Source organism: Monodelphis domestica, chromosome 4, assembly GCF_027887165.1.
Source record: "Monodelphis domestica isolate mMonDom1 chromosome 4, mMonDom1.pri, whole genome shotgun sequence".
Lineage (NCBI taxonomy): Eukaryota > Metazoa > Chordata > Mammalia > Didelphimorphia > Didelphidae > Monodelphis > Monodelphis domestica.
This window is the reverse complement of record NC_077230.1, coordinates 346,514,540-346,527,491: the sequence shown is the minus strand read 5'-3', so window position 1 is coordinate 346,527,491 and position 12,952 is coordinate 346,514,540. Positions and strand designations below refer to the sequence as shown.

At 39.1% G+C, this 12,952-nt stretch overlaps 1 protein-coding gene across 1 annotated transcript in view; it reads left to right on the top strand.

Moving 5' to 3' along the window:
• MRPL48 (mitochondrial ribosomal protein L48) overlaps positions 1 to 6,615 on the top strand; it is a 74,800-nt gene extending 68,185 nt beyond the window's left edge. The window contains exon 8 of the mRNA XM_007490996.3: positions 6,359 to 6,615. Within this exon, the coding sequence (XP_007491058.1) occupies positions 6,359 to 6,433 (75 nt within the window). The 3' untranslated portion in view covers positions 6,434 to 6,615. The remainder of the gene's footprint in view (positions 1 to 6,358) is intronic.
• The last annotated feature ends 6,337 nt before the right edge of the window (positions 6,616 to 12,952 follow it).

The following is a 12,952-nucleotide window of genomic DNA, read 5'->3' as shown; positions in this document are numbered from 1 at the left end:
TTCACTACTTGACAAAATCTGCTGGGAAAATTAGAAAACAATATGTCAGAAACTAGGTATAGACTAGCATCTCACACCATATACCAAGATAAAGTCAAAATAGAAATATGACATGGATATAAAGAATGCTACCATGAGCAGATTAGGGGAGCATGAAATAGAATCCTATTTTCTGATTTCCTTTATTATAGTTTTTATTGCATTTTTTAACTTTAAAGGGTATCTTAGTATTTCTGTTTTGTTGCCAGCCAAGTGATATCCGCAATCTCTGACACTAGAGACACCAGGGTTGGTGGATCCCTTATTTCACAGTTGTGAGCTGCAATAGGACTGATGCTAATTGAGCTATATCCCAAATCCATTGTCAATATTCTAAGACCCAGGTAGTAGAGAGCCTCCAGGGTATCTAGGGAAGGAGAAACCTACCCTGGCTTTACATATAGAGCAAGTTAAAGTTTCTGAATCAATCAATTTGGGGACAGGACTTGTGAATGACTGCTGTACTTGTCTTAGGGAAGTTAGAAAGACCTAGTCTCCAAAAAGCCTCAAACAAAACAAAACAAAAAATTGTTTGTTTGTTTTTTTCATTTCTTTTTTTCTTTCTTTCTTTCTTTTCTTCTTTTTTAACCCTTACCTTCCATCTTAGAATCAATGGTTCTAAGGCAGAAGAGTGGTAAGGGTTAGGCAGTGGGGGTTAAGTGACTTGCCCAGGTTCACACAGTTAGGAAGTATCTGAGGCCAGATTTTTTAATCCAGGACCTCCTGTCTCTGGGCCTGGCTCTCAATCCATTGAGCCACCCAGCTGCCCCCCCACCCTTTTTTTTTTTCATTTCTTAAGTCTTTATGCCTAGCACTTATTTGTAAAGGTGCCTTTTAAGGATGGAAAATACATATATTTCTTAGGATTTCTATTCTGTAATCAACAAAGGGCTATCATCCATTTTTTTCAAAATTCTCTTTAGTTCCTGAATTTCGTGTATAATTATTTATGTCTGAAAGCAGCAGAACGTTGTATTCCCTAAGTAATATTTTACTATCTAATTTCTCTTTAGTTCTAATTAATTTTTTTTTACTATTTAGGTGCTACATCATTTGCTGCATATATTTGATTTTGATATTGTTTCACAATCTGTAATGCAGAACCTATTATTCTGCAACTTCCCCTAACCCCATTGCTCCTTGTCCTAATTTCTGGAGTCAAGCAGACAAATCCTAATTCCTTTTCTCCAGGACAGTTCTTCAAATACCTCACAATAATGATTTTGTTGCACTTAAGTTTTCCAATCATCCAGTCTGTCCCTCTCTTTATACATGAGGAAAGTGAAGACCAGAGAGACTAAACTTATTACCTAAAGAGTATCTTAAAGGAACCAAGCTTTGACTTGAGATCCACCAAAGCCCAATCCAGCACCATTTCTATTGCACCATGCTGGGTATAGTTATACACTGAAAGGATATTCTTGGTCCCTTTTGTCTATTCTGAGTTTACAGTTGCAAAAAGGGAATCCTTTATTCTCTTTGCCTAGTTGGAGTTAACACTTTGATTAACAATAACTTAAGTTCCCCTACTTAGTACCTCACTAGATTGTGAAGACAGGATTAACTCTCCTTTAACTACCTTTTGATTGAATCAACACAAGCTTGAACTAGGTGGAGGAGCTGAACAAACCACTTGGGGAATTCACACCCCCAGAAACTCAATCAGAGGAAACTGAATCCTTTTGATGAAAATTCATACCTCCAACAAGGTGAGAAGTGGATCCCACAGACATTGCCTTTCTGGACAGTGCTGGGCAATTTGGAAGCAGTGATTGGCCCTTATGAAGAATGGAAGGGATACAAAGCCACCATAAAAGGTCCTGAATTTCTAGGGTTAGGGGAGTCAGCTTCAAGAGGAGTTCAACTTCAAGAAGGAAGTCAGCTTCAAGAAGAAAGTTGGCCTCAGGAGTCATCTTAAGAGTCATGATCTTGACCTGCCTCTTGGAGGGAACTTGGGTGAGTGGATAGTTGGCTTTCTCTTCCCCTTTCTGGAAAGAGTTTAATTCTGATTGAAGATCAACAAGTCCTGGCTGATTTTAGCACCAGAGCAATATTTAGTTAGGTAGGCTAATGTCTTGTCTACCCTTTTGTATTGCTTGACTTTTACTCTTTTCACTTCTTTTGAAAATAGAAGCTATTAAAAGTCATTTAGACTTTGAGCAATAATACTTTAGATCGGTGACTACCATACTATTTATAATTTTCATATATTTTAGTCAAACCATTAAAATTTAATTCCTACAACTTTTAGGCCAGATGCTGTGGTTGGCTCCTGGTGTCTTCTCCTTCCAAACAGATGAGCCATCCTCCCATATCCAATTTTTTTTATCTTAGGGCTGTCACTTCCTTAGAAAGTCACTAGGAGGTGAGCTGGGTAGCTCAGTAGATTGAGAGCCAGGCCTAGAGATTGGAGGTCCTAGGTTCAAATCTGGCCTCAGACACTTCCCAGCCGTGTGACCTTGGGCAAGTCACTTAACCCCCATTGCCTAGCCCTTACCACTCTTCTGCCTTGGAACAAATACACAACATTGATCCTAAGAGGGAAGGGAAGGTTTTAACTTTAAAAAAGAAAGAAAGAAAGTCACCAGGCCTCTACAAAGAAGTTACTGGATAATGGTGACTGTCATTGATGGCTAAAACTTCAAAATTTCCTTCTCCAGTCAAAATTAAATAAATAGGATTTGATCACGTTTTCTGAGGTCAAATCCAATATGGTCTTTACACTACACTATGCCAGGTAGATCCCAGAGAAAGTTTGTGGTAAGAAACACAGAACATCATGCAGACTAGGTGCTTAATAAATTTATTGAAAGGCACATATTTTTTCCACTGAGAGTTTTTCAGTTATTTCATTATATACCATGAAAAATTGGGCTGGCTTCCACGGAGCCTTTCCCAAATCTCCTATCAACCTTTTAAACCTATCTACTTTGGTGGTTTGAAGGGCTACATTAGCCATAATCCCTATATGTTAAAACAGCACTGCCCTGGTTTTCAGTGTTCTTAATTGATGCTTCACCAGGGGGTGTAGAGACCTGAATTAGTATCTTTTGGAACACAACCAATTACTTGATACCTGCAGAAAGAGCCTGGAGGAAAGATGCTCATACTTCTGGTTTCATCAGTGTGGGCATTGCTTTCACTGTACAGATTTCAACTGTGAAGATTAAATTGTAATCCCCTGATTATAACAATGAAGGTACATAGCTCTTCCTTTATAGTGAATATTGAATTTAATCCCCAGTCTATTTTTAGATTTTAATCCCCAAAAGTGTTAACTCAGTATTTGAAGTAGATCTACCCATTTTAATCTACAAAAAAGTAACTACTAAAGGTGCGAACTAACTACAAAAGGTATGATCTAACCAAAAAAGGTATAATCTAAAAAAAGGTGTGAACTAAAGAGTGGGCAGTTTTGGAGAGAGCGTCTGCTGTGATTGGTAGACGTGAAATTTAGGGGAGGTGACACAAGAGAAAAAGATCTTTAAAAAGAGGACCACAGAGGCCAAAAGATATAGATCTTCAGTCACTCAGAGTTGGACTGGATAGAACAGTCACTCAGGCTTGGAGTGAAGAAGAGTCACTTGGAGGAAAGACTGGAAGAATCATCAGACACTTGAGGAAAGACTGGAAGACAGATACTCAGACTTGGAGTAAAGAGACTTGGCTATGGAACTGGACCCCTGGAGGAGCTCATGCAGGAGACCTCAGACTGCTTTTTCTTTTAGACGGTCACTGTGGTGAATGAAAGGCTGACTTAGTTTCCCTTTCTGGAAGTATGAACCTCCGAAAAAGGCCCATCATTTTGAGACTTCTTTCCTTGATTAGGGCCTTAGAATTTCTACCTGGCTCAGAGGAAGCCGGAGTTTTCTCTCTCTCTCATTCCTTAATATCTTCTCTCTATTGTAAATAAAACTACCATAATTTCCATTTTAGTTTAGTAATTCATTTTGGGATTTAGAAATTAAATCCCTGGCGACCACCTATTAAAATAATTCAGAGTCCCACCACAATAATATTTAACACACTTCCCTTTTTCGTGAGTAGATGGCTTTATTGGTAACTGTAGCCAAAAAAAACCATCCCATATTGTCTAGTGCTCTAGTGATGGCACCTTTTACAGTTAGCTCTTCTTCAAATTGAAAATATTTGTAAAACACTTAGCACAGTATTTGGACATAGTAGGCACTTAATAAAATGCTTGTTCCCTTTCCTTCTTTTCTCTTTTGGAACTTGGGTAATAGATTCTCAGCTTGTTTCTGAGCTTGCAATCAAAGCATAGTTCATATTTAACAAAGACATTGAAAGTCCAAGGTCACCTACCTACCATAATGAGTCCTCATAGGAGAACTTCAATAGTCACTCCTTCCTCCCTCTGGCACCTCCCAGTCAGAGAGTTAGTGCTGTTTCCCTTCTCTTCCCTTAAGTTTCAGCTACATTCTTTTTTTCCCCTACATATGACATTTAATGTTTTCACCACCATACTTCAAGTCTACATTGTACAAAGTGACTAGCAAGTGTGCCACGTTAACTGACCAACCTCTGAGACTGTACCTTTCATATGTGGGTTTCAAAATTAATATTCAGTAACTAAGTATTATATTTTAAAAGTTTTATTAATAACAACTAGAGTAAAAGCTACCTAAACAACCCAGCCCACTCATGAGAAAAGAGAGAGGAGCTATAGAACTCATAAAACAATAAAGTGACCACACAAACGTGGAGGCACAGGAGAGATTAAAGGGAATTTTCAGAATTACTAAGGGACTTCTGGGGGATGAAGTCCAAAGGTTCAAAATCTCCATTTATACATATACCGTCTTCTTGAGCTCTTTTGGTAACTAAATACGTTTCTCATTCAAGTGAATTGAAATGCTTTAGTTGGGTTGATTCTCAGGAGCCTCATTAAAAAAAAACAAAACAAAGATATTGCTCCATCTTTGTTTAGTAGTTCATGTTTGTCTCTTTCACATTACTTACTTCATTGAAGTTAAAACTTCCAAACATAACTTAATAGTTTCCAGATTCAGCTCAGACCACTCAGGGTGAAAATACTCTGTTAAATATAGATGACTTACAGTAACTTTAACAGTTAATTGTCCATAACACACACCAAGGTTTTTCCCAGACCAATTTTAAGAAGATCCATTATTATTCCTTGTACAGGTGAAAAACCTGTCTTTTACTTTTTTTTTTTTTAATATAAAAGTTGGAAGGGACATTCAAGTTTCAAGACTCCACATTGAACTTAAAAAAAAAAATCATTAACAGCAGTAGCATGTGGAGGTCAACAAGCAAGTTGTCTGACTCCAGAAATTAGAGGCCTTCAGTATGTATTCAGTACTGAATACATACTGAAGGCCTCTAATATATATATATATATATATATATATGACAAGAAGAATTCAGTGGTCCAACAGAAAAAAAGGAATGTTATTGACTACTAAGACATTTTAAGACTCCCACAACTTTGCCTAAGGACACAAACACAATCAACAGAATTCCCTATGGACTGTTGTGGGTTTTTTGTGACATTTAAAAAAATTTTTTTTAATATTTTTGTCTTTTTAAATTTTTTAAAAACTGTCCAGTACAGGAAAAGTCTCACAAAATTTCACAGACCTAAATTGTGCAAACTAGTTTATTGCTATACAGCAATGTTGGGGTACTTTTGAAATTAATCCAAAAATGGAATTATTTAAATACATGAAAAATGCATGCTTGGGAGGGTCTTTTATGTAAAAAAGAGCAGAAACACTTATGATAAAAAAAGATCAGATATATATTTATATTACATATATATTATATATATTTCATATATATAGATACCAACTACATTCACTGAGCTACCCAGCTGCCCCCTTGAGGAGCATTTCTAAGGAAAGAGACAGGTTGGAATGAGAGGAAAAGCCTTCACTCTGAACTCATGTGACAATGGTTTTGATCCTGACTTCTTTTTTACTAATCTTATGACCTTGGACAAGTCACTTTATGTCCTTTAGCCTCAGGTTCCTTTTCTGTAAAATAGATTAATATTTGTACCATTTTTATCAGGGCTTCTCGTGAGGAAAATACTTTGAAAACTGCAAGTTATTGAACTGGGAGCTATTATGATTATTGAGGAATTATGTGTTTTTATTAATGGTCTCATCATCATTATTAGCAAACTGTTAACCACTATTATTATTTAATTCATTGTTATTTAGAGGGAATTGTGAACTGTTATTATTATGAGGGATCTCATGAATGGTGATGATGGAACTACAGCTACAAAGAAAAAAATTCTTATAATTTCTCTTTCCCTTCTCCTCTCCTCCAGCACACTGAGGAGGCTTACAAAGGAAGGTTCAAAACTCGACCAGAACTAGAAGAATTATTGGCCAAAGTAAACTAAGAGGATGTATTTGAAGTATCTCCTGAATAAATGGATCTCTGCTAGGTTATGAAATTGAGGAAGATATAGACTCTTAGAGACCTTCAGCTTCTGCTTCCTCAGCCAGAAAGCCACCAGTTTTCTTCCCTGTTTGTGTAAGCTTGTTGTTTGTAAATAAAACTGTGTGTTTTTGGCCTGTGAAATTGTCATTATTTTAATGTAATCAGTTTCAGGTGCTATCATGGCTTCCTTACATGTATATGTTAGGATCAGCCCAGTCCAACATGGCTTTCCTTGATGAGATTCCACCTTTTGTGGCACAGGCTCACAGAGCCAGGAAGAGACCTCAGAGAATATTTGGTCCAGCCTGTACCTAAGCAGGAACTCCTCCTCCAGTGTATATTCTGAGAAGTGGTCATCTAGCCACCACTTATGGATGTCAAGTGACAGGAACTCACTTCCTTCTAAGGTATCATCTCCCTCTTTTGGACATCTTTGATAAGGATATTTTAGCTAAAATCAAGCCAATATTTGCCTATTTGCATTTTCTTCCCATTCTTCCAGTTCTTATCCCTGGGAGGATGAAGAATAAGTTTAATGGCAGGTGGGGGAAGCAGCTAAGGTATCTCAGTGGATAGAGAGCAAGACCTAGCAATGAGAGGTCCTGGGTTCAAATTTGACCTCAACCATTTCCAATCTTTATGATCCTGGGCAAGTCACTTTTGTCCCGTTGCCTAGGCCTTGCTGTACTTCTGCTTTAGAACAAGATTCTAAGGCAGAAAGTAAGAGTTAAAAAAAAAGTTTAATTCCCCCCCTTCCTCATGACCTTTTACATGCTTGAAGACAGCTCTCATATCTTAGCCACCCCCTTTCCCTCAGGCTTCTCTTATCCAGGCCATGTATCTCTGATTTCTTCAACTGAAATTCATCTTGACAGTTTCCACGCATTCATTACTCCTAGCTGTGCTTTCCTGGGCTAAGCAAGACTTTTTTCTTTTTCCCATCAGTGTTTATCCAGCTGAGGTTTACTTCTGACATCCTTTTCTAAAGGGACGGATCCTTTTAAAAATGTAATTAAACTTATATAGATGGAGAAAATAAGACAGGTGGAGGCCAGGGTAGAAACATGAGCACTTGTATTCAGAATTTTTGAAGGGTTGTTACATGGTAAAGAGAAGATTTATTCTTTAACAGCTATAAGAACCTTGAACTTTCCCTATTCCCCTCCTCCCCCCACTCTAAGAGACTCTCCACCTGCCTTTCTCATTGACTTGAAAGTGATGAAACTTGTTTACCTCACAGCAACCACTAGTGCTCATGCCAGCTTGCTTCTGCTATTGGTGTGGAAAGCTTCATTACTCGGTGCAAAAGTAAACCAAAGGATGAGAAAAATGCTTCCGAGCTGCCACTGTGACTCTGTGGTATGCATGAGATTAACAAGGGGCACTTTGTTTCCCATTGCTCTTTATTTTTTATAAAGATATTTTATTTTATAATTACTTATAATAATAAATTTCTATAGAAGTTTTCCAAAGTTATATGATTCAAATTGTCTCCTTCACTCCCTTCCCCTCACCCTCCTGGAATTGGCAAGCAATTCAATCAGGGTTATACATGTATTATCATGCAAAATATTTCCAAATTGTTCATACCTTACCCTTTTTTTGGAAAATTTTATTTAATTAAGAATATTTTTCCATGGTTACAAGATTCATATTCTTTTCCTTCCCTCCTCCAACTGCCTCCTGCAGCTATATACCCTTACCTTCTATCTTAGAATCAATACTGTGTATTGGTTCCAAGGCAGAAGAGTGGTATGGGCTAGTCACTGGGGGTTGTGACTTGCCCAGGGTCATACAGCTAGGAAGTATCTGAGACTAGATTTGAACCCATGACTCCCATCCCTAGGCTTGGCTCTTAATCCACTGAGCCACCTAGCTGCCCCCTTGTAAGAGAATAATCTTACAAAACAAAAACCCTACAATAGAAATCCAAATAAACTAAAGTGAAAAATCAGTATGCTTTCAGAACCTTCAACAATCCCAAAACTCCTCCCCAGTGCAAAGACTCATCCTCTTAACACTTTCTCCTATTTTGGCCCCAGGGAAAAAAGAGATGATAGAATATAGACTTTCCAAGTTGGAAGAAACCACAAGAGATTGATTATCTGACTTAGTCCCCTTGCTAAACAGAGGCAGGATCTGAAGCCCAGGAAAGGTGACAATCACTGAGAGTCAAGGTGAGTGTCCTGGCCTGGGTTTCTTCCATTGCATCTACTGGATGAATACAATCCAACCCTTTGCCTGAGATGTGAAGATTGTTGGCTATAGGCCCAAGAAAAGATGGGAAGCCTTGAAAAACAGACTGGCAGAGAAAACAATGACAAAAAGTGGCAAGATTATCACTATTCAGACAATAGCATCCCTTTTAATTCTCACCATTGCCATCCCCAGTAGTTGTTTCTAGGCTTTCCTATTCTCCCCACAAGGTTTTAGAATGAATGACTTTGCCAGATCATGTCACTGAGGCAAAATGCTGACCTCCTCACTAGAATTCCCTTTTGAATTTGGTTCTGATGGTCTAGTTCTTAGAATAAATAGTTCAGTGAGTTGAAGCTTTTCTCCAAATCCTTGCTTGGGGAGGAAACCCATGGCAACTGAGTTCACTGCAAATTGATCTCAACTGGGCCCTCACTCCCCAAAGGTGATGATTCTGCTCTTCTCTAGTCAATTAACTACCTTACTCTCCACAGCAGCTCTTCCAAACCTAGTTATTTCTCTCCAAAGTCCCAGGGTGTATCCTGCCCATACCCACTCCACAGAAGACTTCACCTTTTCTTGCCAAGGCAAACCTCTTTACAAACACGTTGATCCTAACCTGTCTCATCTTCAGAAGATTTCCCCTATCATTTTCACTCTCTCATCTTTAATGTATCCTTAGACACTAGTTCCTACAAATACTGACATGTTTCTCCTATTTGTTCTTGACCTTATTATACTGCCTATATTCTCTTTCCTTCTCATTGTGACTAAACTCGAAAGCCACTCCAGGCTTCTACTACTCTCTCTCTCTCACCAGATTCTAATTCATCTGTAGTCAGCTTTCTCCTAAGTTAACAGTGATTTTTTTCCCCTAAAACCACCTACCTTCTGTTTTATAATTGATACTAAGCCACTATTCCAAGGCTAAAGAGCAGCAAAGGCCATGCAATTAGGGTTAAGTGGCTTGCCCAGGGTCACACAGCTAGGAATTGTCTGAGGCCAGGTCCTCTTGACCTGCACATATTAATAAAAATTTCTTGTTAACTGTGTACAGGAGGATCTGGCAAAGGAGGGAGAAGAAAACCAATGGACCATGAAAACCCAGACAAAAGAATTAGTGAATTAGTTTCCCTACTTTCTTAACTTTAAAAGAAGAAATCTCAGGCAAAGGGTTGGATTGAATTCATCCAGTAGATGCAATGGAAGAAACCCTGGCCAGGACACCCGAGTTCAAGTACTGGCACTAACTCTCAGTGATTAAGTCATCTTTCCTGGGCTTCAGATTCTGCCTCTGTTTAGTGAGGGGACTAAGTCAGATAATTAATCTCTTGTGGTTTCTTCCAACTTGGAAAGTCTATATCCTACTCTCTTACAAATTATAAGATCATTAGAGTTGGAAGTGACCTTGGAGGCTCGTCTACTTCAAACTATTCTCTGGTTGAGGAAAATATGGCCAAGAGGTTAAGCCACTTGCTCAAGGTCACTTAATACTTAAGTGACAGAGATGGAATGGAGCCCCAAGTCCTCTGATTCTAAATTCAACCTTCTTTCTATTTTAATACGCTATCAGTTCCAATAGCCTATGTCCTAAATTCTTTCCCGATCTGACTTTAAAAAATGTTCCTTTTCTATTATAGGTCCTGTATTATGATATATGTTCTTAAGCGCCTTCAAGTTTTGACATTCCATATTCTTTTATTCTAAGGTCCTCTGTGATTCTGCCAGGGTTCAGTAAGATGTAGGGCATCTCTGAAGAATGAAGACTTCCCTCAGGAGACTGACAAGATGAATGAGAAGGGTGAACTTCCCCATGTTGGTTCTAATATAATAGTTCACTTTTATATAATGCTTTACAGTTTACGAAGGTACTTTCCTCTGACTGGTGGGCATCAGAGGAGTCAAGCTGCAAGAGGAATAGAAAGGGAGCTTTAAAGTTTTTTTCTATAGAAGGGGAAGATGATATTTTCACCTGGAATCAAACACCACAGGACTACAGCTCTAATTGTCCATATTCCTGAAGTCAGCAGCCCTAGAGATCAGTTTGGCCGGTTTACCTCAGAGAAAGCAAGAATGAGGGGGAAGGAAAGATATCAGCTTACTCATCAATTAAAGCTTATTATAAATCCTGCTCTTTATGGAGCCCACTGGAAAATCTCCAATAAATAGTGAAAGCCAAGATTGTAGCTCTGTCCTGAGCTAAGCAGGTAAGTAACCATCTCTTAACAGAATGTTCTCTATCTATTCCTGACTTCAAAGAACAGCTATCCCATGGTGTTCTGTTGTAGTGTGGGCCACCAAGAAAAGTCCTAACCAAATCCTGAGAATTTTTGGGACTCCCAAGTTCTATCTGATGTGGCTTCTGGCATCATGAAGGTTGGAAGCTTTCACTTCTGGAGTCATCCCCATATCCCTAGTCAAGATGTAGGATGGGGGTAAGAGGAAATATAATCAGGTTCTGTGGGTAGTGGGACTTGATACAGGGTAGGTTAATATCAAGGAACTGAGCAGATCAACTTAAGTCATAGAATCCTAGCTCTCAGAATAGGAAAATGTCACAGGAACATAGGTTTAGAGCTGGAAGGTTGTAGTAATATTAACTATGTAAAGGGAATTTAATCCCCTCCCCCTCCTGAATTGTTGACCTACTTCACACATACCATTTGCATGCTTGTTGCCTGAATGGACATGAATGCACAGGGATGATGCAGGGTGAGAATAAAGGAGGGGGTGCGGGAGCTTTTAAGGTCTCTGCTTCCCTGGACTCAGCATGAAAGTCAGATGGAGTCATATAGGAGGATCAACACCTGGTCAAACTGAGTAGAAAAATAGACATTAAACCTCTACCTATCGTCTCTATGGAAACTAAGAACCTGAAGTTATTAATTTATTTAAATGTGTAAGTTATTTTAGGAGTTGTCATTATTATATTGGCATAAGCCAATATGGCATAGTAGATTGTAAAGATAATTTTAGCATTGTGACAAATCTAAATTTAAATGGTCGCCAGGGAAAATCCCAAATAATAAAATACCCAAGTCAGCTGGAAATTTTATGGTGATTTAATTGATAGTGGAGGAGATTAAAGAGAAGGAAGAAGGAAAAGGAGTAAGGTTTTCTCCTGTCTGGCTAGTACCAGGCGGGAAGATTAGAAGATCTAGAAAGTAAGATTTTGGAGTGTGAAGGAGGAAGGAGTCAGCCTGAACTCCAAAAGGGGCTCGGCCAAGATGCCCAAACCTGAATCAGCTCAAGGGCAAACTCACTGCCATACCCAGACAAATAACTGCCACTACCTCAAGATGGAACGGCAAGAGTTGCCTCTCCAGGGAAAAGAGGGTGAAGAGAGCCAGTGACGTGCCTTATATAGACAGTTTTATGTCACTTTCTTGTGTCTCATCTGTACCACTCATAGCTTAGCTTGACTTAGGACAGCCCAGGGGTCTGTCTGCTTTTTCTGCACATGTCTGTTGAAGGCCATTTTTCTCAGATACTTAATCCTTGAGTTTGGTGCAGACCTTCCTAATCTTGTTAAACTAAGGAGGGTGGAGAAATGTAGAGTTCCCAAGACCTGATTCTGTTAGACCAAGTATCTCTATTGTAACTTACCAGGCATGTTGGCATCTGGGAAGTATGGTTGACTTATTAAATACTTGATCAGATCAGTTAATGATCAATGTATAGAGAGTTCTAAGGGCAGGAGAATTCCTGAGCCCGAGCCACAAAAGCTTAGACCTCACCTTGTCAAACCTCATTCCTCTGAAAAGTGCATGTCAGGTGAATCCCCACCTCCTCTGATCTTGTCATTGTCTATTCAACCAATGTTAAGACCTACGTGCTATGTTACAAGCACGTATTCATTGATCACCTCTCAATCCACAATAAATGCTGGGGTGAGGGGTGCTACTCTTCCTCTTGATTCCTGCAACCTTGGAGTTCTTCCTTCTATCTCTATCTTTCCTAGCGCCACTCTTGGCCACGTGCTGTCTATCTAGGAATTTTTTTTTTAAACCCTTACCTTCCGTCTTGGAGTCAATACTGTGTATTGGCTCCAAGGCAGAAGAGTGGTAAGGGTAGGCAATGGGGGTCAAGTGACTTGCCCAGGGTCACACAGCTAGGAAGTGTCTGAGGCCAGATTTGAACCTAGGACCTCCCGTCTCTAGGCCTGGCTCTCAATCCACTGAGCTACCCAGCTGCCCCCCTATCTAGGAATTCTTACTTCCACATGTTCTCTTAGCCCCATATCAATTGTCTTTGAGTCTTCATTTATCACCCATCTTCCTCA